This window comes from Tachysurus vachellii, chromosome 19 (genome assembly GCF_030014155.1).
Source record: "Tachysurus vachellii isolate PV-2020 chromosome 19, HZAU_Pvac_v1, whole genome shotgun sequence".
Lineage (NCBI taxonomy): Eukaryota > Metazoa > Chordata > Actinopteri > Siluriformes > Bagridae > Tachysurus > Tachysurus vachellii.
Window position 1 is genome coordinate 13,332,470 of NC_083478.1, and position 27,071 is coordinate 13,359,540.

At 37.8% G+C, this 27,071-nt stretch overlaps 2 protein-coding genes across 4 annotated transcripts; both read left to right on the plus strand.

The window, feature by feature from the left end:
* Positions 1-660: 660 nt before the first annotated feature.
* On the plus strand, positions 661-12,129 carry rybpa (RING1 and YY1 binding protein a). Of its 3 annotated transcripts, XR_009650039.1 has the most exons (6): positions 906-1,051; positions 1,280-1,405; positions 6,932-7,438; positions 8,622-8,714; positions 9,454-9,576; positions 9,737-9,874. XR_009650039.1 is itself a non-coding variant. In XM_060894838.1 (5 exons), the coding sequence occupies exons 1-5, from the start codon at positions 838-840 to the stop codon at positions 9,987-9,989; spliced, it is 1,005 nt and encodes a 334-aa protein (XP_060750821.1). In that variant the 5' UTR covers positions 661-837; the 3' UTR covers positions 9,990-12,129. The 3 variants fall into 3 exon arrangements, 2 of the variants coding, with proteins under 2 accessions (XP_060750821.1, XP_060750820.1); XM_060894838.1 differs by lacking the exons at positions 906-1,051; positions 9,454-9,576 and adding an exon at positions 661-863 and having other exon boundaries at positions 9,737-12,129; XM_060894837.1 differs by lacking the exon at positions 9,454-9,576 and having other exon boundaries at positions 912-1,051; positions 9,737-12,129.
* Positions 12,130-18,237: 6,108 nt separating this feature from the next.
* Positions 18,238-26,650, plus strand: eif4e3 (eukaryotic translation initiation factor 4E family member 3). Its single transcript, XM_060894088.1, has 7 exons — positions 18,238-18,596; positions 23,010-23,082; positions 23,251-23,345; positions 23,455-23,515; positions 23,670-23,736; positions 24,631-24,786; positions 25,006-26,650. The coding sequence occupies exons 1-7, from the start codon at positions 18,421-18,423 to the stop codon at positions 25,050-25,052; spliced, it is 675 nt and encodes a 224-aa protein (XP_060750071.1). The 5' UTR covers positions 18,238-18,420; the 3' UTR covers positions 25,053-26,650.
* The last annotated feature ends 421 nt before the right edge of the window (positions 26,651-27,071 follow it).

Genomic DNA, 27,071 nt, shown 5'->3' on the forward strand with positions numbered 1-27,071 from the left:
CTTATTCAAATCAAATCAATTTTCTAAAACACAAAACAGATAAGTCCAGACTCTCTGTTATTGTCAAGTCTTTGCCTTCATGGCTTCAGATGAATGTATTGTTTACGATGACATGAGTGTTTACTCAGAAATCTACTTCTAATTAATAAATGTACACTTTATTGTGCACTGTTATATAGTTCTCTTGTTCCCCTAATATGATCTAGCATTGCACATCTGGTATCCTTCACTTTTACTACAAGATGTACCAGTAATATAGTACCCTTTATTTTCCTGTTTTTATTTAAAGTTGCCTATGTATAGCATAAGGTATTGTTATTTAGTATTGTTCTGTTTATCTATGTACCAGTAAAACCTCTTCCTTTTTGCTTTCTTCCCTCTCCCTCGACCGACCCTCCCTGCATGGTGAACCCAGTGTCCTAAACTGGTGTATTTATTTCTCCTCAAGAAGAAGAAGAAGAAGAAAAGAAGAAAAAGAGAAAGAAAGAAAGAAAGAAAGAAGAAGAAGAAAAAGAAAGAAAGAAAGAAGAAACAGGAGAAAGAAAGAAAGAAGAAGAAGAAGAAGAAAAAGAAAGAAAGAAAGAAGAAAAAGAATGGAAGAAGAAGAAGAAGAAGACTTTATTTTGTCACATATACATTACAGCAAGTTATTTTCTTTGCAGTTCCCTGCTTAGGACGTTGATCGCGGGAGAGCGCTGATTGGCCGAAGCACTGGTCACGTGACGCGTGTCCGCCTGGCGCCGCAGCGGGTTTAGCTCTGTGCTACAGCGGCGAGTCTGGCTGCGTGTGGAAGCGCCACACTGTACATTACTGCAGGAACACAGCGCTTCTCCCATTATGGGCGACAAGAAAAGCCCATCCAGGTATTTGCTCAAACCGTCTTTCGGATGCATTTTACAATACGCCTACATGACGACTCGGTTTGCGACGAGCTGAAATGGAGACGTTTTTGCTGAGCAGGTTAAAGAGAGAAAAGCGCAGCAATGGCGGCCCCTTATTCCAGGCTCCACACATTTAGACAAAGGAACTCAGGAGACGCCTCGTCTCTTCGGTGCATTGTGCTTTTTCTAGTCCGTGCTCGTGTCCTTGACGTCCACGATGACACGATGCGCTTATTATTCGTGCTCTTGTAATGTACCAGACTTTAATTAAGCTACTTTATTTATAACTGACTACATTATGATGCATGACCTAGTGTGTGTGTGTGTGTGTGTGAGAGAGTGACACGTTTACAACAGCCGTGCATATGACCTGCAAAATCCTCTTTTAAATCCCACAGGCCAAAAAGACACGCCAAGCCCTGTGCAGACGACGGATTTTGGGACTGTAGTGTCTGCACGTTCCGCAACAGCGCCGAGGCGTTTAAATGCAGCATGTGTGATGTGCGCAAAGGCACGTCCACAAGGTAAACTTACTGAGATCTGGACCTCGAGTTCAGCTCCACATCTGGGTTTGTGGGAGGGAGAAAATGAGGGCAGTTATCTTAACCCTTCATATGACTTCTCATGTCAATTATATTTTTGTTTTGTCCTGTGGATCCTTAGAAATGATAAAGATCCTGCAAAGACTAGAAATCATAGCAGAGGAGACACTGAGCTTTCCTTTCCCCTAGGACCCAGAATCCCAGTTCAGAGTCAATAGCAAACCAGACTTCATTCGTTAATGGAATATAGTGTGGAAGAATATATAGTGTTTAAATGAATGGGATCTAAAATTGCAGGACACCAATTTTTCCTTTCATTTTGCACCCCATGGTTCATCACATTATATGCGATAATCGTCATTGGTTGATTGCATCTTATATATGCATCTAATTAAAAAAAAAAAAAAAAATATATATATATATATATATATATATTGATTACAAAATGTGTGTATATATATAATCTCATAAGGAAAGAAAGAATGTTACTTTACATGAGACTTGTAAAGTGATGTAGCAGCTCTTCTAATTTTCATGGACTTATGATGGTCTGGTGGTGTCTAGTTATGCTTATCAAACTCCAGTTTTTTTTAAATAGCTAATCGCTGTAAGGCGTCAACTTTGATAACAAACAAAAAACCTTTTAATTCTTCAAGCTGAATGTATTTTAAAATCATTTCTATTCCTATGGTGTTACTTAATTAACTTACACACACTGTATTGTGTCCTGATTTGTAGCCACAAAAAATGTACTAGATAAATGGCGACATGGTTATGTCTGTCATTTTGGATTAGTTTCAATAAGATTAAAACATGATCCCCGTTAATATGAATTTTATTAAGAGTTTTTTGTAATCAAAAAAAAATAATTCAAACAGTTTAACAGCACAGAATTACAAACTGATACTGTAGAATGTATTCCACAGCATGGAGGAGATGAATCCCCTGATTTTTATGCATTTGAATGAAATGGAATCATACACACACGGTCACCTTAAAAATTGCCTTAAGAAGCCACAGAAATGAACATCTCAGGCCCATGTCAGTGTTGCAGAACTTTTTTCAAACTAATCACACAGAAATGGAGCATAGACTTAATTGTTGCCAGGAAATTTCACATTAGTGAATAGAAAATACTTCAAGAAAGAAACTAGTCCAAAAGATGAAGAAAAAAAATCACAGTTTAACGATGCATTATGAGGACACCTGACCATCACAATCGTATATGCTTTTTTAACTTCCCCATTATTTCTCTGCTATAATAACCATTATTTCCCTGTCATAATAACCTCCACTCCTTTGGGAAGACTTTTCCCTAGATTGTGAAACATGGCTGTGGGCTTTTGGCATTCAGCCACAGAAACATTAGTGAGTTCAAGTGCTGATGTTGTGCTTTCAGTGTTCCAAGTAATCCCAGAGGTGTTCACTAGGAGCAGTGGGGAAGGCCCACATTTGGTTGTGATGGTCAGGCGTCCACAAACCTTTGTCCATGTAGTTTTAATAATAATAACACAAATAGCACAAAATCTTTCACCAGCTGAGGCATTTATTTCTTAGCGCTGCACAGACAGACCGTTATATTTATATAGCTTTCCATATCTCATAATTGAATGGTTTTTTTATTTGTCTTAATTAATGGCTTTACATTGGCTTCCTTTATTTTTCATATTCTTTATTTAGTGCCTATCTTGGTGAACTAGCTTGAGTTTGATTTTTTGACAGTGACTCCAGTGCACTCAAAGGACAGCTACTAAATACTGTACATGTGATATAAATGAATTAAAACTCAACAGAATATTCCACACATAAAAGTGCAGCTATGCAAGTTGAGTTAAAGTGGATCAAGCCGATGTTTACGCTAGTTACTATTCTATGCATGATCTATTCTATGCATAAATGTACACGAGTAGGACGTGTGTTTTTCCAAGTTTACAGGATTTTCATAACATCCAAATTCGTACAGATAATTCACGGATAAACTCCTTTGTCGCCAGCTTGATAAATAAGGCTCAGCGACAGCGTTTATCACGATGGCGTTATGACTTGAAAGCGAGCACGACTGTGAGTTAAGGTGGTGCTCTCAGCCAAAGGGTTTTCAGTGTGTCCCCTGTGTGTAGAAATGGAGGTTGCTGTAGCATGATTTAGAGGATGTTCAGAGGGAGGGAGGGGGTCGTGAGTTGCAGCCAGACACAAAAGGAATGAGAAACCCTGAAATAAGGAGCTCGATTCTGTTAAAAATCTCCAATAGAGAGAAATGTGTTTTTAATCAGCGTTTTGGAAAAATAGAAATTTCCTCTTTGTGTGTCTCGATCACAAGGAGTGTAACAGTTTGTGCCGAAGTTCAAACTACTGATATGCAACTTTGAGGGATCTGGTTAATGCCGTATTCAAATTCACTAAAACACATGCTGATTAAACTGATCTAATATTTCTCTTTTGTCTGTGCTTGTTTGGCCTTCATATATTATATGCGCACACACACACACACACACATCATTGAAATTCTTTGGCATTATGTCCCTCGTTTATTAAGCAGCCACAGGTGACTGTAGAATAGTGAAGCACATGTAGACGTGTCCTGACCCAATAAAGAATAGAAGCCTTGGAACCCATGCTGGCGGAAAACACTGCAATGGTGTTAGAATGAACAAAAAATGTAAATCCTACCAGAAACATATTCGCAATCTTCATTTATTGTACAGTCTAAACTTTATCATCATTAGAAACACTGGGCAAATCTCATTAAACAGAAGAAGTGTAGCGCTTCATTGCTGTGACTTCTAACTATGTGTAAATAAATATAAGGGGTAAATGAGTTCTGACCTTAAGATTAGTACAAATGTGTGTTACCTCTATAGAATTAAATAAAATTTATTAGCCTAAGGAAATACACTTTTAGTGCCTGTGACTGCAGGAAAACCTTTTTGTTGTCTTTGATTGACATGAGCATGTTGCAGGCTTTGCTGTTACTGCTGCAATGACGTTTTAACTCTACTGATGTTACAACCTAGCGATTTATACTTAAACCCCCATCAAGGATGCTGGCCAGACTTTACATTAGCTACTTGCTGTGGTTAAGGTTTTTTCGTGGTCTCACCCTCATCTTCCGGCTATTAGTATGGGCACTAACTGTAATGAAAGTCTCTAGCAATCTCAAACTCAATGCTCCCCCCAAACATTTGGCAATGATAACTAGCAGTCCATTAGCAAAAGGATGCCAGTTAACCAAAGGTCTTAGATTGGTATCGTCTCAAAAAAGATTACATTAAATTACAAAAATTTATGGTCAGTTACAATAGTTTAAAAAGAGTTTATAGAAAAGTATTTAATTTCTTATCAAAATGATTTCATTGTATATGCAAAATTAAATTTAAGCCTGTGTATTCAACTAGGTTAAATTATGCAGTGTATGTGATCATGCAGTATTATCACATCACAGGGATGGTGGCATTAACAGGAAGAAATGCAGACTGTCGTGTTAAATTAACTTGAGCTCAGGGGATAACATTACATGTCTGTGAGATTGGTAATGCCAATCAAAGCGAGTGTGTAGTGTTTGAGTCTATTCTAAGGCTTTGGATGTACATGATCAATTCATGCTGGATGCACTAAACAAATTGTGATAATGTAGCTCAATTTATTCTTGTGGAGACAGACAATTTGAATTATGTAAATTCCATGAACTTTTTTCAGACATCGCTTTGTCTCAAATTGCAAGCATGCATATATATACACACACACACGTGTGTGTGTGTATGTATATGTGTGTGTGTATGTATATATGTGTGTGTGTGTGTGTGTGTGTGTGTGTGTGTGTGTGTATGTATATATATGTACATATATTCAGATTCAAAATCCAAAACACAGGCAGACGCAGGTCAAAAGCCAAAACTATACTAAACTTGGGACCAGAGCTAGAAGTAATATGCGAAAGATTGAAAGTAGGTCAACTGGGACAAGAACCTATGAAAAATCAAGATAAACAGCTTGAACCATTATTCTCAGAATGAAATAAACATGATTAGTAAAATCTGCAAGATCACAAGTAGAAATATATACTTATGTGAAATCTGTTTAGATCAAACTTCACTGAACTTTAATTTCTTACAACGAGGTAAACAGAAACCATGTTTTAAATCACAAAAAAGTGACAATGCAGAAAGGAAAATGTATACAAAATTAGTGGTCGTCTTATAAGACAGGAGCTGTGCACATTTCAAAAAGTGGCTATAAATTTGGAAATTACCAGAATGAACGTTGTCCTAAGCTGGACCTGTTTGGCTGCAAATCAAAGAGAGAATCGTTTCATGACTGTTTTTGGCAAAATTGTGCCTTATTTTGATTATTTTTATGAATTTCCCAGTAAAAAATTTTACTTTGTACATAATTGACAATTTGCCTGCAGAAGACTAAATGAACTAAAACATTTGAAAAAGGTCTTAATTATTTAATACCATTAAAATGATGCACGTTTCCCCCAACATATCCTTAATAAAATATTATGGGCTGTTTTACAATATTTTAAAATATTATCAAATTTTCTCCTAATTATCTAACTTTTAGACACTTTCTTTTTTTTAAAACATTGAAATTTTACCAGAGGCCCAAAAAAAGACATTATTACACTTGTTCTAGTGGTGCCTGTGTTCAGCATTAAATTTCTTTGTCACGTTCTACATTGGTGGTTTATGGCTCATGAAAGTAGATATCCAGGTTTTTATAAAATTGTAGATTTTCATAAGCATTTTTACTTCTTTTCTAGTCTCTTAGCTCTTTTCTACTCTGTTGATCTTCTCATTATTGATGTCTCGTTGTCAAATGGAGACCTTGCCTGCATGTCATCTGTTTCCACAGGATTTACTGTAGCTTATTTCGTGTTCTGCTTTGGTCATCTCTCTTGCCTTCTAATCCCTTTTATCTGTTTCCAATCTGCTATTACTTACTCTAGCTGTGTGCCCACCCTTATCACTGCAAACAAGCAGCAGATAATGTACTGCAGCGTCGGGTAGCTCTGTGGCTAGCTATCTACTTCTCAAACCTATTCAAAACATCCCGGGAATCCGCTTTTTCTGGCTTTCTGCTCTGCTTTGTGTGTTCTAATAGCTGTTGCTGGTGCTTAATTTAAGTTCCTGTACATTCAGGGAGCTCTATAAACCCATTTAGCTGTAGGGCTCTCCTCTGCAAGCCTAGCACAGTTCACCATGTTCTCTTTATACTGTTCGGAGAGACCTATTTCATGTGCTGCATTCAATATATTGATCTACATTTTTTGATCAATATATTTGAATTTGCACAATGAATGTAGATACGTGCAATATTTATTTATTCCACTGTATACATGTATGGATTGCTGTCAGTTAAAATGACTTTGAAATTTTATTTTTTATTTTGCCCAATTTTTAGCATTCAATATCTACATCTACAAATCTTCATCTTCATGTGAAAATGCAAAAAAAGGAAAGAAACACCTGCTTTTTAAACCAAACATATATTTTATTCCTTCTGTAGAAAACCTCGTCTGAACTCCCAGCTCGTGGCGCAACAAGTAGCGCAGCAGTACGCGACCCCTCCACCAGCTAAGAAAGACAGGAGGGAGCGCACAGAGCGAGACGACCACTACGACATAGACAATTCAGACTCGGACAGGCCAAGTGTAGACAACTCAGACTCAGACAGACTTGGCCCAGACAGCAGTCACTTGGAAAGAGGACACACTCAAAAGGACAGGAGACAGGATCGCATCGGATTGGACAAACATCAGCTTGTACAAACCCCAGTGGAACGGAGGCCTGAGAGAGCAGTTCTAAACCAGGAACTGCACAGAGAACTTCTAGATAAAGTTCATTCACACAGGCCACACATGGAAAAAGAACATCTTACAGGAGCATCCGGGACGCAAGTGGCCGAAAAGGAGGAAATGAAGAAAGGCAAAGTAGAGAAGGCAATGGTGGACAAGCACAAAGAGAGGGAAAAGGTGCCTGGTGCCAACAAAAAGCCTTCTGCTAAGAAGATGAAGTAAGTGGCACTTACAAATAGAGGTACAAATATAGAAAATTCCACCATATAAGATCAAATCTTCCACTAATATAAACTCATTTCTGTTGGAAAAATAGTAAATTCTTTGTAAAGATATCAGGCAAAATCTTTGCCATGAACATGAGCCTTTGTCATTGTTCTTCTCCTCTTATAAGAATAGCCTTTGTCCTTCATTTGTCCTTCCTTTGTCCTTCATTTGTCCTTCCTTTGTGGTATAAATATGAGGTTGCAAACATGTAAAATTACCTTGTCTGCTATTAATGTGAGATATACAGATAGTGACCTACATAAAATGTATAAGAAGAAAGAATAAGTTTCAGTTCAGCACAGTGAAAGATGTAAAAGTCTGGAAGAGAAAGAGGTTGCGTAAGAACAACTCCCTCTACACAATGAGGAGGATATAAAGGGCAGAGGTCTGATTTCTGAATTACATAGTTCAGTTGTTTCTTCAAGTTGTGGAATTTCAAAATATGTTTTTATACAGTTTAACAACACAGCGGTTTGGAAGGATTTCACGAAAGAAGTCTCTCCTGAGAGCAAACGAGGAACAGCAAGGAACTGTACTGTGTCACAGGAGCAGCCATTTTAGTCTTCTTAGTCATCTTAGTCCTGTCCACCCCCTGGTTTTCAAGTACAATACTGCAGTATAATATATGGCCGATGCTTTAGATAACATTTATGGATCATGTTTTGTATCTCGTTTCAAGAATCTGAACTACGATTCACTATATTCAGGATTAATCATTAAAACATGTTCAAACAACATGCTGACTGTAATATTATCTATAGGTCTAGCACGCATGTGTGTTAAGCATAGTACTGCACCATGTTACCTTTATTGTCTGTACTGTCCCATGACAAACATGCATTTCAATGCGATATGTGAAAATGAAATTAACACCCAGTTGAAAGTTGATAATGTTAATTGTACCGAGAATTCACTTAACTATCATCCTCACATGTTTAAGCTAAAAATTGCACTCTTTGTAATTTTTTTTTAACCTTCTTTTATGAAGGGTTGACTTGATATCAGTACATTGAGTTGACTTGATAGCACAAAGGTGTCAGGGAGTTTATTGGATCTGGTTTCATTCATGTGTTCGAACCTTAAATTCATTATTTGATTTTTTTTCACTAATTCAGATTGTCTTCATTTTTCCAGACCCAAGATCCTTAATAAAGGTCCTCCTAGTGAAAGAAGCAGCATGAAATCTGGCAAATCAGCCACTAAAAGCAACAAGTCAATTATATCAAGGTAAGTTTCCACAATTATACTTGTCTCTTTACTGCTATTCTTTCAATAGATAGCATCATGAGTGTATACAGTACTTACACTGTGTCATCAGAGCCTCATCCAACCACTGTGAGCATTGCATTAACATGGGATAGATGTTATGCTAGGGAAAGTTAGTAATAGAGGGAAAATTAGTAATGTATGTATTATAGCTGCCTCCCCTTAATAAATGCACCAATCTTGGCAGGTAAGGATGTCACTAGTGTCGTTGGTGGTTCCTGGTGGTGTTTAAGCCAACTCTTCCACTGGGCACACACTTCAGCTAGATTTCCTAGGGCCTTTACTGATGATTAATCTTCTGTTCCAATAAATCGCAAACGTTTTTGGAATAGAGGTATCATCAGTTTTCAGGCTAGTCAGTGTATCCCAGTGTTGCATCATGTTTGTCAAATATGTCACACAGAGAGATTTGGCCCTATGCACCTTACAGTTCATCTAATTAATGATCTGGTTTTATGTGTAGCTAAATATCTGCCTATGCACAACATTGTCATATGTTGCAATATTTTGTCAAGGGATCATATGTCTGAATGTTAGTCACTGATCATGTGCAATCTCACATATTAGAAAATGTCAGAGAGATTATTGCAGGATATATCCATATATCCAGGTCAGAGTCTGACTCAAAAGATTGTCTGGGAAGCACAGAGAGGTGTTGTTTCCACTGTTATTTTACACCTGTATATTCCCTGTGCTTCAGACTGAAATCTACTGAGACGACAAGTTTGAACACTTTGTACTGTAACTGTATATAGTTATGGCATCCCCTGATAACTGGTGTGATGACGCAGGGGAGGATCCTTCAGACAAAAGACAAACTAAGGCAAACTAAGCAATTTATTATGATAATGTTGTAGTGGTTACAATAATGTGTTCTTTAATCAGCATCAGTTAAAATATTAACCTACCTAAATGTAATGCATGCAGAAGCAATTTGCTTCCAGTGTCTGAATTTTAGCCTTTACTATTCTGTCTTGTTGCAGGCCTAAGCTAAAGAACATAGACCGAAGCTCAGCTCAGCAGTTGGCTATTACAGTGGGCAACGTAACGGTCATCATCACAGACTTTAAGGAGAAGACACGCTCCTCCTCCACCTCCTCATCCACTGCCACTTCCAGCAGCGGCAGTTCCGAACAGCAACACCTGAGCTCCAGCTCGGAGAGTACGGACAGGGGGTCTTCCCGTGCCTCTACGCCACGCAGAGACCTTACTTCTGGACACAGTGAGCTCCTTTGAGGTTGCTGAAGGTCAAGAAACCTCTCTTGCATTGATAATGCACAGAAAGACCCTTTACACTTAAAAGGATGAAGAATCATTATCATGCATGGGCACTGTTTCCATCTTGATATTTTATGGCAAGGTGTGTGTGCCATGTGTTTCAATGCTGTTTTTAACACACCCACCTCAACTTCCCACACAACTCACAAGTGTGCGTCACCTGCGTCCCATGAGTGATCACTTGGAGCACAAGAGGAAGAGTAGCACATCTTGGGTAAAGCTACACTATATGGCCAAATGTTTGTGGACATGTGACCATCACACCTATATGTGGTTCTTTCCCAAACTGTTGGCACAAAGTTGGAAGCACACAATTGCATAGGATGTCTTTGTAAGCTGAAACATTACAGTTTCCCTTCACTGGTACTAAGAGGCCCAAACCTGCTCCAGCATGACCGTACCCCTGTCCACGGTTTGTCATGGTTAGAGTGTAAGAACTCAAGTGGCCTGCACAGAGCCCTGACCTCAAACCCGCTGAACACCTTTGGGCTGAATTAGCATGCTGACTGCACACCAGGCCTCCTCACCCAACATCAGTACTTGAACTGAGTAATGCTCTTGTGGCTGAATGAGCTAATCCTCACAGCCATCTTTGAAAGTCTAGTGCAAAGCCTTTCCAGAAGAGGTGGAGATTATTTTGACCACAAAGGAGGACTAAATCTGGAACGGGATGTTCAACAAGCAGAGATTGTGATGGTCAGGTGCCCACATATTTTTGGTCATATAGTGTATTTCCTTGCTTTGTAACATTGTATTTCCATTGAACTCTGTACAGTCATATAGTCATACATGCTAGTACATTAGCCAAAGCTGTGCTAAATTATTATTATTATTAATTATTACTATTATATGATATTTGCTGTTTTGAAAAGGAAATTGTATTAAGATGTCAAAGTCTACAGTAAAGTTGACTGGATTACTTCAAAGGCCTTCAAGGAGTGAAAGAGCCTTTTTTTTAAATATCCAGCTTAGCCAATAATGCACTGGAACAACCCTAGAGATGGTGACAGTGAATTTAGTTTTAAAAGCAGTATTGACATGCATGGATAGTCTTCGCACTCTTTTCCAGAGAGAACTGTAGAGTCAAATGTTGTGAGTCAGCATTTTTAAGTGGTAGAAATCGAAACCCTTTGTATGTTTTGAGCCTTAGATTTCCAGTTTACATAATTGTTCTGTTTCAAAAAATGACCTGTTTTATTCTCCAACACTGACCAACCCCATGCCACGTTCTGACAACGCATGTCAGATGAAGATTACATTTGTGAGCAAAAACACGTAGAACCTCCCAGAGAGATGTGTACTTTTGTTAACTTAATGATTGTATTTATAAACTGTGATGACAAATAATCTAGTAGATGGCTGAAATGGAACTGCAAACGTCAACATACTATAAGACTGTTGTTCTAGGTGCTAACGTGTTATTAAAGGTGATGGAAATCATCTATGAATAATCTGAAACCTTATCAACATTTGAAGAATAATGTTCAATAAAATCTATTCAGTAAAGGCCATTTTTATATTGATAGATGTTATGTATCGTCACTGATCAAATCCCATGTGATCTGTTTAAGGAATCATTCTTGTAAATGCTATTGCTAAATGATGTTACCAAGCTTTTAACTTGCCACAAGGACACGTTCTTTTATTAAGTGGCTGTGAGCTAAGTAAGCAACAAAACGTCGCCTAATTCATTACTGCCTCAAAGCATTATGAAACCGTTGATGTGATCTTTATAGATAAAATGTCTTTAATTAGTGTATTTATTTTGTGCAAGCAATTCTGTTCTTGTGTATGATCGGTAACCTTAATTTACTATGTAAAGATGGTTACATATAAGGAATACTTGTCATAATATAGATTAACACTATGTTTATCTGTGGTGTATTGAGTATCTGGCACAGTTTCTTAGTTAATTTTGGCATCATATTCCAGTTGTTGTGTGTTTAAAACAGAAGTTATTGCATACACTGTTTCTCAGTGCTGCTTGGTTTTTTTTGTTTGTTTGTTTTTTTATTTGCTCAGTCTGAAGTAAATTCTGCTTGGCAAATTCTGCTTGTAGCATAGCTTTCATTTCAAATAAAGTATCTGCATTTGTTTATCTTGTCTTTCATACCTTCTCTCTATTGTGGTATTATGTCTTCTTGTGAACAAGTGATCACCACTTGATCCCTACATTTAATTTGTCATTTACAAGTAATATAAAATCGAGGGTATCTGCAAGGAGTCGTAACATACTAGCAGTTGTACGGTCTTGCATATGTCTTCTCTTTAGTCAGTGGTAACATCATAATGCAAACTTGAAACAATTGGATAAATAATAAGACCATCAATAAAAAATGTTTGTAGTAAATGTAAAGTAAGTGTAGAGAAAATAAAGGCCCTGAAACTGAAAATAGGAGCCAGTGTGTATGATGCAATTCAGGGTAAAATTGTAGTCTTAAGTGCCAAAGAATCAGGAAATTTACTTGTACATTTAAGCATGGCCTAAAATTCTTCAGCCTTGAAAGTGCTACTAAAATTTCGTCACAATTTGAAAGATTTACCACTGCCATCTCATTAGTTTACAAATGCTTTTTCTGCCCTGCCTATCAGCTGGAGGGGAATATTCTCACAGACATCTACCTATATAGACGTGTGCACATTCATGCAGTTATTCAGTTAGCCAATTTTGTGGCAAGAACACAATGCAAAAAAAAATTAACATGAAGAACTTAATTTCTGTGGCATGGTTCTTTGAACCAGATGGACTGGTTTGAGTGTTTCATAAATTTCTGGTTTCTAGGAAATTTCATACCCGGTCTCCAGAGTTTACACAGAATAGTCGGGGCGAAAAATTAATGACATTTCTGTGAGTGGAAACAACTCAACATGAGGAAACTAGCCAGATTGGTTCAGGCTGCCAGGATAGTAACTCAAATAATCATAATAATTTACATCCATGAAAAACATGCATGGGCTACAAACAGCTGAATACCACATTGGGTCCATCTCCTGGCAGCTAAGAACAGGAATTTGAGGCTATTGGAATCGACTCACCCAAACTGGGCAGCTATGACTGGAATAATAAAAATCATTTGGACTTTTTCCAGGCTTCAATTGTCATATTTCATTGATTTTTTTTGTTGTTCTTTTATTCTCCAACACTGACCAACCCCACGCCACGTTCTGACAGTGTATGTCAGATAAAGATTACATTTGTGAGCAAAATCATGTAGAACCTATCATAGAGAAATGTACTTTTATTAACTTCATGATTGTATTTATAAACTGTGATAAACTACTTTGCTTGTGTATGTTCACTTCAGCATACTGCAAAAATTTACAAGAAAAAATAAGGGCAAATTCTGCAGAATTTTGTCAAATTATATAATGGAAAAAAATTAAGTTTTTAACAGTTCTTGAAGACAAAGGGTCACAAAATGTCTTGGGCATGTCATTCAGAGCATGGTCCTGCAGACAGTCTTCAAGTATTTGATGTAAATGAGTTGCTAAGTGATGACATCATGGTGATGTTAGCTAAATCTGGTGACAAAATTTGTGGGAGGGGTAGCATTATGATACAATAGATGGATGGATGGATGGATAACAAAGACTCTGCGGATATAACAAAGCTTGGGTTTTTATTTATTTATTTAAATTTTAAAACATTTTGAAGCATTGTCATAAATAATGCCACATTCAATGCCAGTTAGGCTACTGTATATAAATCCTGTTCACTAATATTTCATTAAGGATAAGCACTTTAGATGTAAGAGATGTAACATTTAACAGTCCTAGTTCCAGGTCAAAGATGCTGGTTGTGTATTCAGTCGAATTTACATTAACTAGGATACTCAAGCAAACTTTCTGAGTATTTCTACATTTTTGTTTAGCTTGTGGCACAAAGACGGAATGGTGGACGGCCTGAAGACGGCCTGATTTAGCTAACAGATGGTCAGTTTAGTGGGGGGGGCACGGTGGCTTAGTGGTTAGCACGTTTGCCTCACACCTCCAGGGTTGGGGGTTCGATTCCTGCCTCCACCTTGTGTGTGTGGAGTTTGCATGTTCTCCCCGTGCCTCGGGGGTTTCCTCCGGGTACTCCGGTTTCCTCCCCCGGTCCAAAGACATACATGGTAGGTTGATTGGCATCTCTGGATAATTGTCCATAGTGTGTGATTGCGTGAGTGAATGAGAGTGTGTGTGCGCCCTGTGATGGGTTGGCACTCCGTTCAGGGTGTATCCTGCCTTGATGCCTGATGACACCTGAGATAGGCACAGGCTCCCCGTGACCCGAGGTAGTTCGGATAAGCGGTAGAAAATGAATGAATGAATGAATGAATGGTCAGTTTAGTCTGTTTACCTGCTGCCTGTCTGGACATTCAGCAGTTCAGTGACCATAACCTGCTGTAAGCTACATTGCTGTCATTAATTTACACACCTCTATATAATATTACTCTTAGTAACCTCTGTCTGACGAATGTATACTGTATATCATTAGCTCCGACATGAAAAACTATCTTTGAAAACCTATACTTGCCTAAGACCTGCTCTGTCTGGCTTCTGGTATACACCTAACTAACCAAATTTACAGATATAAGATATAGTCTTCGCTGAGAAGAGCAAACTTCACACATGAAGAAGAGAGTAGTCCTGGTCCCATGGGTGAGCATTAGCATTGGCTTTGACTTTTGAATATGCAACCTAGTCTTCACCCATTTGCCCCACTGTGAGGACTCTAATATTTGAGTTGAGGATTGCTAACTCTGCCTAAACATCCATACATTCACCAACAAAAACACAATTACACAATTGTTAGACTGTATATTTATAATTACACCTTCCGGTGTCAACCGAATGAGGATGGGTTCCCCTTTGAGTCTGGTTCCTCTCAAGGTTTCTTCCTTTTCCATCCAAGGGAGTTCTTTCTTGCCACAGTCATCCCAGGCTTGTTCATTGGGGATAAATACAAACACGTTTAAATATATCTAATATTAATCTTTAATTTTTGTATTATATTAATCTTTATATTAACTTTTTCTTTTATGTTTATGTTCTGTAAAGCTGCTTTGGGACAATATCCATTGTTAAAAGAGCTATACAAATAAATTTTAATTTTAATTTGATTGAATGTAGTCTTTCCAGGTCAGCTCTTGTACTTGCGATTACTGTGGCTTTTGCATACTTTACAACCAGTTCATTGTAACCCCTTGTTCATGACAAACTGGCTAAACTTTCAGCTTGCCACCTACTATGAAGGAACCTGAGGAACATTGGAATAGTGACTGTGGGTGATGTTTAATGCAGTCTGGATAAGCCATAATGCAATGCTGTTTATGGTTTCTGGGAAATATTTTCTGGAAAGTCCATGACTGAATTTGATGCTGAGATGACAAAAGAAAGAAGGAAAGAAAGAAAGAAAGAAAGAAAGAAAGAAAGAAAGAAAGAAAGAAGGAAAAAAAGAAAGAAAGATAGATAGATAGATAGATAGATAGATAGATAGATAGATAGATAGATAGATAGATAGATAGATAGATAGATAGATAGATAATCTTAGACAGAAATGCCACTGGATGATGTTTTGTTCTCTGAGATGTCTACCTCAACCATGAATGTCTCTAGGGGGATGGGATGTTTCAAAATTATCTAAATCCTTTTCTAAACCTTATATACTGTAAATGTTCACAAAGAATTCCTGCAGTTCCTTTACTGTGGAAGGAACAGGCCATTCCTTGACAGAGAAAGTAACTTTTGTTTGGTCTATTATAATTCTCTGGCTGATGTATTCTAAGAACAAGACTTGCTCACAGAACTTACAGTTTACTCCAAGGACATAAAGGTGATTTTGTAGCCATGTGGTCAGGACCTGCTTGGGTTTACATGAGTTTCAAGTGAGTGTGAGTCAATGAGGATGTTGTCTTTGTAAATGCTGGCATGTTTCCACAATATGTCTCTAAGGATCTTGCAGTGGAATAATGAAGGCACACAAAAGAGCCCATTTGGCATGACAGAATTTAAAGTGGCCAGAGATCATCTTAAATACTTTCCACTAATTCTGTTCCCTGACTTTGGCAAGGTTTTTCATGATAAGAAGATGTAAATCTCTAGCTCAGTGAGTTTGCATGCATCTGTGTATTGTTGAAGAGCTGTGGGGATGATAGTTAAGGGATATCTGTATTTCTCAGACTTGGTTCAATTTTCAGTGCATGGCCTGCTGCACTTCTGCCCAAGCAGCACTTTATAAATCAGAAAGGATTGATTATAAAACCTATGATCTTCATGGCTTGCTCTCTGCCCCTTAAACTATGCCACTTAGCTCTATGGAGTGCCATGAACTCCTTCAGGATGTTCTGAAGTTTCTGGTTACTCCTATTCATACTCTTGTACTACTGTTCCAAGCTCAAGGCACAGGTGGTATGTTTTGACTGCCCTATGGACAGCTGTCACCCCACCTCAACTACTAACTAAACAAAAGAGAAGATTATTTTGTCTGTAACAGATATTATTTTTTCTTCTGTTACTGTTTCCATTTCTCATTTGAGCTTTTTCTTTCTTTTTTCGTAACTAATATTTTTTCTTGTTTATCTTTTATGTTTGATGTTTGTTTTTGTTTTGTTGTCATGTCAGTTTTCTGTTTTATTATTTAAATATCTTTAGTTATTTGAAATTGTCTGCTGACCACCAGAAACAAACATGACCAGAGGAGTTCCTCTCTCTTGATCTCACATGTGGGATGCATGCCTGCCCAAACACCATGGATAGAATGCAATGTCTGATTACATGCAGGTGTGCAGCCCCATGGTGCGTTCAGAGTGGTGGTGCCCAGTGGTGCTGTGGCTGTGTGGGCTATGCGTACAATACCACCATAGGCCTTTAGTGGAACTGCCATTAACTATGCCACTGAAAATAGATCTCAACTTCTTTTTAAAGATTCTGCTGTTTGTTTCCTTGACTAGTTGATTGGTTTGTTTTCTGTGTTTCATTTAATGCATTATTAGGCCTGGAACCTTTCATTCATTCATTTTATACTGCTTATCCGAACTACCTCGGATCACGGGGAGCCTGTGCCTATCTCAGGCGTCATTGGGCATCAAGGCAGGATACACCCTGGACGGAGTGCCAACCCATCACAGGGCACACACACTCTCATTCACTCACACACTACAGACAATTTTCCAGAGATGCCAGTCAACCTACCATGCATGTCTTTGGACCGGCGGAGGAAACCGGAGTACCCGGAGGAAACCCCCGAGGCACAGGGAGAACATGCAAACGCCACACACACAAGGCGGAGGCAGGAATTGAACCCCCAACCCTGGAGGTGTGAGGTGAACATGCTAACCACTAAGCCACTGTGCCCCCCCTAGGCCTGGAACCTGAACCAGTAATTTATCTAAGAAAAAAAATTTCAATACCAAAATCATAACATAATTGTGTATGCCATCCCTCCCTCACCCAGTAACGACAGCCAGGTTTGCTCTATTGGACTCTTGGCAATAGATAATCTTGACATTGTCAGAATTGGAACTTCCTATCTAACCATCCGTGCGGCATGTGGTAGCTTAGTGGTTAAGGTGTTGGGCTACCAATCAGAAGGTTGTGAGTTTGATCCCAGGTCCACCAAGCTGCTGCTCTTGGGCCCCTGAGCAAGGCCCTTAATGCTCAGTTCTATAAAAATTAGATGATGTAAGTTGCTCTGTATTGGTATGGACACTATGATGGAAGTATTGGTATGGACACTATGATGTTTATAAATGCCTATTTTCTGGATTTTACAAAAACATTTTATCATAAATATTTGAGATATTATTTGTTACTCCTTGTACACTTACAATTACAGCTGTATATTTTGTAAATTGTAACCTAGCCCTCAAGTAAACATAGCAACACACACATTGTCTTGGCTTGAGCATAGTATTTATTACTTAAGCAGAAAAGTCATATTTTATCTTATGAATGTTTTTAAATCCTTTTATTATGTACTAAACATGTTTACTAGAGGGTTAAACATTACTATGTATCTAGGAAATACAACTTTTTCTCCAAAACAAACCATTTAGTTTAATCAAACAGACCTTTGTCGTTCAGCAGAAAATGACTATTTACAGAAAAACAGTGTGGATACTCGACAAAAGTCGGTCGTAATTCTTTTCTGGTAATCTGTCAAAGGATGCTACAAAACTTTTATTGTGAAACATATTTTGCTGTTACGTGAGTCAGGACAGAGATCAGCTGCTCGCTTCACTCTCGGCGTGTCTGTGGTTCGGGCTTGTTTTGGCGGTGACGCGGCGGTGCAGCCGGCCGAGCGGCAAATGAGTCAGCAGCGCCGAAAGCGTCGCTTTTTTCTCATGGTTCAATAAAACAAGCTACACTGGTGAAACTTTAAGCGTTGGTTAACAAATTCTCAGTGAAAATGGCGGTACCCGCAGCCCAAAATCTGCAGCTGGACTCGGGGCCAAGCAGTCCTGTGAGCTCGTCTTCGGAAAATAACATTCACATCGACGAGAAAGAATTAGAAAACATCACAAACAACGTTGAAGACGGTACTTCACTCCCTCTACATTCTCCATGGACCTTCTGGCTCGACAGGTAGTTTACTCTTCCCTCTTCACTCGTCACGTCGATATTAACTAACACACTCATGTCTGCTTTATTTATCGAACTGTTTGCTGTTTTCTAACAAAAGGTTAGCTGCTCAGGCCCTGCTCAGTGTTTACAGCCAGTCAGGTGATCACTGATACAAGCTTTTAACTCTTGTAATGGTCGTTTATTATTTACTATGTAAGCCATTTAGACGTGGTCTGGCTCGTTTTAACACGGAGCGTGTAGCTTTATGCTGGGTAGAATGTTTATAAACACAACACAACACAGCTTCGTGCTAGGATAACGTTAGCCTGCTAGCTAATATCACTCACTTTGATGATGTTAGCTTAGCAACATAAAAAAAAAAATACCTCGTCTCGCGCGTGTGATGGTCTGATAAAATAGTACTTTAATTATTATACACACCGCATTATTAGGTGTTTTGTCATTTTGGACGTGAGCAAAATGACAAATTGCTCACGTCCTCTCTCTCTCTTTCTATATATATAATAAACACCTAAATAAACGTCCTCTCTAATGACACCAAACGTCCCTTGTTTTCTTATTTAGCTCCTTAAATAAATAAACACCGTATTAAAGCGTGTAAACGTTGTTATGATTGTATTATAAAATGATCTTTAATAACAGCACCTCTTCATTTTGTATTAGTCTTTGATCATTAGCAGTTTCGATACTTATTAGCCACACCATGTTTGTTTTTAATTATAACTTGTGATGCTAAAAAAAATAATAAATAGATGCTAATAATTTGTTATAGTTCTGATCCGATCTAATGTTTGTGTCTGTGTTTTAGTTGTGAATGGAGCAATTTGTTAAAATGAAACCTTTATTCTATGGGGATTTATATTGCACACGAATAGAAGCTGATACTCAGATGACTGAGTTTATCCTGATGTTAATACACACTTTTTAAGCAATAAGGTAAACGATGTTAAATAACAGGGGTTGAAGTCCTGTTTACGCTTCGGATGAACTATTAAAAGCTGCAAACATCTTCACATCTTTTTATTTTTTTTTATCTATTCTTGTTTTATGGCTGATTTGCAATTCTCAACTGTATAATTATGAGGATTGTATACATATGAAAGTGGTACAATTCTTTTTATTTTACTGCTGTGTTGTGTACGATCTTTGTTCTTATGTTATTACTTTTAAGTTTATGGTTGTAACATGACCTTGTTTTTGTGAGGACATTTGTATGCTTTCGAAATACAAGCTATTTTTCTGAATAGATTTTGCTATTGCTATTTTAACTGTTGCTATTTAAGCATCTACACATCTGCCAGTTGGTAAAAACAGAGTAGACAAGTTGGAATCAACTTGCACAAGTCACCCAATGGCTCTAAATATCCACAGTATATACAGAGAAGTGTAATCAGCTGAAAACAAAATCCAGGAAGAGGATGGTGAGAAGAGCAAATAAAAGAGCCAGTGATGGACCGTTGATGCTTTCCAGTTGTTTTTTATGGTGGTGGTCAACGGGCTTTTGCAGTGAATTACGCCATTATCTAAATTCTTGATTAACCTGGTTGCATCAACCTAAAAGCTATACCTTGGTCATAGATGCATCTTTCGACATAATAGTTACTTCAGAGATACGTTCCCATTAACATAAATGGTTTTGAGAAAATGCTAGTTACATGCTGATGCAGAATTTGCAATGCAAATAACACCGTAGGGTGCGTACCTCCATTGAACAGTGCTCAAGCGAAAGTTCATTTGTCTAACTCACACAGATGGGTGATATGACCTTGGGCAGATATCCCAGATTCAGCCACAAGGTCACCCAAGAGTCATCTTGCAATCAATGCATGCAAAGTCTCTAGAACATTAGCCGAGGTGTTTACTAGCCAAAAAGGTCATTTTTGCAAACACCCATTTCAAGGCAGCATACATAAGGGTTCTTACAAGGAGGAAATTCCACACCAGGTCCCAAGGGGCTTCTGATGAGTGGAGCTGGCTTGACTCTCTTCAGAACAGCAGGAATAATCCTATAAGACCAAAGAATGATGTCATTTCTAGTGCTTGGGGGCAATGGACTCAGGTGCTGGGCCTCAGTTTAGCAGACCCTGAAATAAAGTCAGGATCCCATGACTAAGGGAATGCACTGGGTCCAGCTGATAGAGGACACAAGGCCATCTGCTTAAACCTTGAAAGCTTTCGTCATGCTAGGGACAGGGACAAAGGTTGGTATTTGTACTGGAAAGTAACCAGTAATTTGCATCTGTCCTTTGGGGCAACAGGACCATGAAATGAAGTGTTGTGCAGGTAAACTGATATGAACCAGCTCTGTTGCTGAATGGCTTGAAGTATATTCTGTCCCTCTTAAAATACTAAAAGACAAAAAAGGAACAAGTTAACCTCTCACAGACTTAGAACTGGATAATTCTAGTCATGAAACAAGAATGTGAGCGTGATAGCAATTCGTCAGTATTTTTCTTCCTTTCTGTTTCTTCTTCTTACCTTGTGAGTGTGACTTGAACTCGAATAATGTCCATCAGTCCAGTAACTTCTTTTAAGAAAAGTTTAATAACAAGTTAACGGAAATGTTACACGGTCAAAAAACTGATGCGATCCAATATTGCTTCAGAAGAACTACCGGATCTTGCCGTAAATGACATCAATAGGAAATATAATACTCATTTAAATTACGTACTAATTATTCTTTATCAATTGCTTAATAAAAACAATTATTTCACAATTAAAAAAAAAAAAAAATAGTATTTTACATCTATTTAAGAAATGGATAACGCATGGCTCCAACAGTGAGAATATTTTGACACAAACATGGAAACCATTTTGTTTGGATGAAACCATGGAAAGTTTGTGGTGTCTGAAAAGCCTGAATGATCGGTTTGGCTGTGTGGGTTCTCCTGATTTTCCTGACCTCAAAGAAGAATAGAGCAGGTCTTTATGGTATCATTATATGATAATACTGAAGTTTACCCAATAATTTGTCACTGCATGCGAATATTCTCAAGTGCTTATGTTAATCAAATGAGACAGAGCGCACACACTGTTATTCTGCATTTCAAGACATGAGTTGCTCAATTTCAACTAGGGGTGGCAACGGATAGTCGAACATTCGAATATTCGATCTGCTGTAATTATTCGAAAAATAAAAATGCTATTCGAATTTCGCTATATTTTTGGTGCGGATGCAGCCGCCGCCACCAACGATGAAGAGGATGTGGCAATGCCCGCTCGTCGGAAAAGGCTGAGCCAGTTCTTCGGCAATGATTACAGAGAATCCAGCCGAGACGAGTGGGAACAGTTCTTGCTGGAGCCATGTATTCCACCAGATGAGGATCCCATTCAGTGGTGGAACGAAAACACGAAGCGCTTCACAAAACTTAGTCGCTTAGCACACCGTTACCTGTGTGTCCCGGCAACTTCTGTGCCGTCAGAGCGCGTTTTCTCTGCAGCCGGCCTTATTGTTAACAGACTAAGGAGCCGACTTCCCCCCGATCATGTTGACATGCTTGTGTTCCTTAACAAGAACATGTAAAACAATAGAAAGAAAGCAAAAAAGATTTGCTGACAGTTTAAAAGGTTCAAAGTTAAATGTAGCCTAGGCTACGTTCTGTACAATAGCCTAATTGCTGCAGGTGGCTTTATTTACGTTTTTTTTTTTTTTGTTCACTTTTTTTGCTTTTGCTCTGTACTTTTTTGTTTGTTTGCACACATTGTTAAAGGTTTTCAGCTACAAAACACGATGTAGCATAATGTTTAAGCTTATTGTGTATAAGCTTGTTCAAAAATGACGGAAACAATAAATGTTACTGAAAAATAACGTCTGTCTCATTAAACTTAATTTAAATAAACGAATATTCGAATATTCGTTTTTGTGAGCTCAAATATTCGAATGTGATATTTGCGGAAAACGCCCATCCCTAATTTCAACCAGACAAATGCAATTTAAATGCAAAATAAATTTTGCCTGGTTGCCTGGTTGGTGTTCTGAAACACTCAGATGCTAAATTAATTTTGCTTGCTGTGTGCTTGAGGTGAATAGTTTCCGCTGTGGAATTGACTCCAAATGAATGGAATTTTTCTTTTGGTCCAAAAAAACAAAAACAGTGCAGATTTTGAAATGTTTGTGACATCCTTAAAAAATCTAGTGAACTGATGTTAATAATGATCAGTGCAGCATAATATAGACATGTACAGGACTGCAGAGCAGATATGGACTAAATTTGGTGACTATATGAGTTGGAAGCTTTTCTGCAGTTTGTAGCTAAAACATAAGTTTCAGTGCTTTGTATAATTTTCTGCTCTTGGCACGGACTAGTTTTGTTCTGACCTGTTAGTCTTGCTAGTATTTTTTTGCTAACAGTGTTCTATAAATAGGTCTTATAGTTATTCATTTTAATATCTTTCTATCTTTCTATCTCCTAGATCTTTACCAGGGACTACAGCAGCAGAGTGTGAATCAAATCTGAAAAAGATCTACACAGTGCACACTGTTCAGGTGAGCAACATTAAGTGCATCATTTCATAATTCTTTTTCACATGTTTACATGCTGAAGTTTCAGGTTCTTTGTATGTCTCAACTGTTACCGCGATGCAAAATCAGTGATGGTTTTAACCCGTCTAATCGAACTTTTGTGTAAGTTTGTGGGATTTACTTTTTGTGTAGAGTTTCTGGAGTGTGTACAACAACATCCCTCCGGTGTCATGTCTCCCACTGAGGTGTAGCTACCACTTAATGCGAGGAGAAAGAAGACCACTATGGTAAAATTCCTGTAGATGTTAGGTAGTCTACATAGTCTCCCTGTGCTCTTGCTGGTTTTCCATTTTCTGCTACTAGATATTTGTAAACTTGTGTTTATTTAACATGCAGGGAAGAGGAAAGCAACGCAAAGGGAGGTGTGTGGAAGATGAAAGTACCAAAGGAGAGCACAGTAAGATTACGTTCCTGTTTTTTAACCTATAAGATGGTATATTTTGTCAGTATTAATGACTACATTTGAATAGTACACAAGTTATTAGGATGTTGTCTTGCCTTTTTCCCCTTTGTACACTTTTTTCACCCTCACCCTTTCATACTCTTTTTAGTTAGCTGTATGGAAAGAGTTACTGCTGGCTACCATTGGTGAACAGTTTGCTGACTATTGTGCATCAGGTGAGTTTCATGACAGAGAATATAATGATTTATTAATTTTTAGGTACCAATTTCTGACATTTATATCTGCCTGCCTTAAATAAAATAAGAATTCATTTTTGTTTTAGTGAAAAATCATTTAAAGGCTAAGAACAGAATGAACCAGTATTTATGAACAAACTAGACATGTTTAAGCAAGTATCTTTTGCAAACGTCAGTGCTTATACAGCATGCTAATTCCTAAGTATGTATGTGCTTGTTGTACATTCCAAATTTAGTCCCACATTGCAGTTATTATAACCTCCAACCGGGTGAGGTAGGCCCGGGGGTGCACTCAGTGGTCCTGTTCAGCCCACAGCTCTTTAGTATTGTTGCACACATCATCAGAGTCATCATAGACCTGGATTTGTGTTCAGGGGCTTCGTCATGCTGGACATGCATGTCAAAGTCATCCAATTGTGGCAATGGTCAAGTGTTGACTATTGACCATAAAGTGTGTGCATATCAAATCTTGGGGCAAGGTAGTGTAGAGAAAAATGTGTTCCAGCATCACTGGTTCGATCCTCAGCTCAGGTTATTTTTTACCTTCTTGCTTGGTATCCTCCGGTTTCCTTTTACATACCAAAAAAACATGTCCCTAGGTATAAATGGTGTGTGAATGTATGTTTGTGAATGTTCCCCTGTCATGGACTGACCCCATTCACAGTGTATTCCCACCTCACACACCCAGTGCTCCCAGTGTGGGGAAAATTGTCACTTTTAGGTTACAAAAGACAGTCAATCAAATTCAAAACGCATGAGTCTTACATCTAATGAAGTCACAGATTTATAGCTGGTACTGATTTAGAAGGTGAAATGACAAAAACTCCTTTTGTGTGGTAAACATAATGCCTTTACCAAATTTTCTCTTATTAGAGGATGAAGTTGTTGGTGTAAGTGTCAGTGTGCGAGACAGAGAGGACGTGGTTCAGGTTTGGAACGGAAATGCATCCTTTGCTAATGAGGCAAACATTTTAGGAAGAATCTACGAGCTCCTTCCACAGATATCTTTTAAAGCAGTATTTTATAAACGTAAGTTACAGGAGCAAAATTTTTCTTCATAATTTTCCTGTGCCATATTCTAACACTATCTTATTTTAAGTCTAGTATCATCTTTGTTTCTCTCATATCCTATTTCATCTATTTGTATTTTTCAATTGTTTTCCATTTTGTATGTGATTCACCGAATATTTAGACATTTACTTGGAAAATGTTTTTTGCTCAGCTATTTTGCTCTGCTTTCTTTTTCAGCGCACGAGGAGCACCATGCATTCGAAGGTGGTCGTTCAAGACATTAGCAGACTTTGCACATGCAGTGTCTTTCCTTTTACTGTCTCATTCGTCATCCGTCCTTCGAAAATGGACTGAAAAAATATATATATGTATCTCGCACCTGATCAGAAGTGTTCAAATGCTTTACCTTGCAGGAACTGAATAGGTTATGTTATAGATCAGTTTGCAATCATGTTACTGATTTTAGGTTTTTTAAACGTAGGCTACATAAAATTCCTGTGGCTGATAACTGAAATTTTAACTTGGCTGGTTTTCTCACAAAAATTCTATTAGGCAATATCTATACAGTTCACATTGAAGTGGAATATATTATATCACAGTAGACCAATGTTGCCATGATCCTTTTTTTTCTTTTTATTTTATTTTTTGAGTTAATTTTTACCCAGTGACATCATTGCTGCTTTCTCCTGCGTTGGCCATGTTAGAAACTTGACATTTTCCTCAACCACCAATTTCTGCCACCTTTTAGATTAGAGAATAGTACCTGAGCTTTTGTATGTTGTATGCGAACATGTTGCACATTTTTGGAGATTTTTTTGGCATTAGCCTGAAATGTAATCCAGTTACGTTTTTCTGATCTCATTTATTTTCTGTTTTCATCCTTTTCAGGCACCTTTCTGTTAATCGGATCTCAAATGAAATCTCATGTTTTGTATTTGCATTTTTGTCTTTGTCAGTAGTCTTATGCGGGAGTTTGGTGTGTAATGCAGTTCGAATATTTCATAGTTACTAATCTAGAATGAACTAGGACAATTATGTAGTAAATTATGCACTTATTTAACAGCCCGTTTTTAGCCATACTGTATGAATGGTGACTTTCTGAAATTATGATGCTGTATCATATTTGAAAATGGCAAGATTTCATATACTGTTCAGTTACGACACTGATAAATACCTGTGTAAACATTTACGTGGATCGAACTAGTCTGTTTAGTTTTTCTGCACCAAAGATATTTTTGCCCCCTCAGCTCTCATGTTGTAGATTATAACACGTGAAAGCACCACGCCTCATGTCCAATGTAATATGTTTATAAGTGCACAATAGTATCGGTGGCTGCAATCTTGCCATAAGTGTAAAAGTCTAATCAGTGTTTACTGGTCCTGTCAGACGTCCATCCGGTTTTAGATTGCCTTTGATTTTAGTATGAATTAAGTTTTTAAGGTTAATTTGTCATCCAAAATACTCACAAGAAGAAGACCTGGGACTAAATTCTGACCTGGGTCACTAATGTGAAAATGCACTGGAAGCACAACTGTGGGTTTGTCCTTCTAACGGGCGTGTATGTGGAAGTGGAAATGCGCATGCAGCTGACTTTTCATATGTACTATAAATCTTTTTATGAAACACAAGTACAGAAATGGATATGTTTATTTTTCTGAGCATTCTTGTCGGTCAATTCAGGGCCCCAGTCAGGATGCGAGACCTCAAGCGGATTGTTAATCTTCTGGATCGGTGCCTTGTGTTTTCCCAGGGTTTCACTCATAGAATATTCTGTTTTATCCTTTACTGTATTTAATCATTTACAATGTAAATTGATTTTTTTTTTTTTTTGCTTATAGGTTTTGAGATATTGAATAAATACGCATTTTTGAGGACATTGAATAGTGTATTTTGTTGTTTTCTTAATCATGAAGCAGTTCTCCACTGGGTGGCGCTAAACACTGCATTAACATTCGAATAGTTTCCTTTTTTTCCACATTACGTTTAATCCATTAAGCTTATTTATTTATAACAACCTTTTCCCACCATCTTTATAATGCTACGTAAAATCCAGCTTTCATCCTGTTAACCATTTGTAACTTGAACAAAGATCATTTAGCTTATACAACAGTAGAATTAATTAAATTGCACTGCTCTTTTCGCATTTTTTATTGCATATATATATATATATATATATATATATATATATATATATATATATAAATATAACAAATCTGAATATATATCTCCATTCCATTGTGATTTTTGCTCAGCAGGTGAATATGACGTCACGATTTTAATAGACGTCCCTAAAACTACTTAA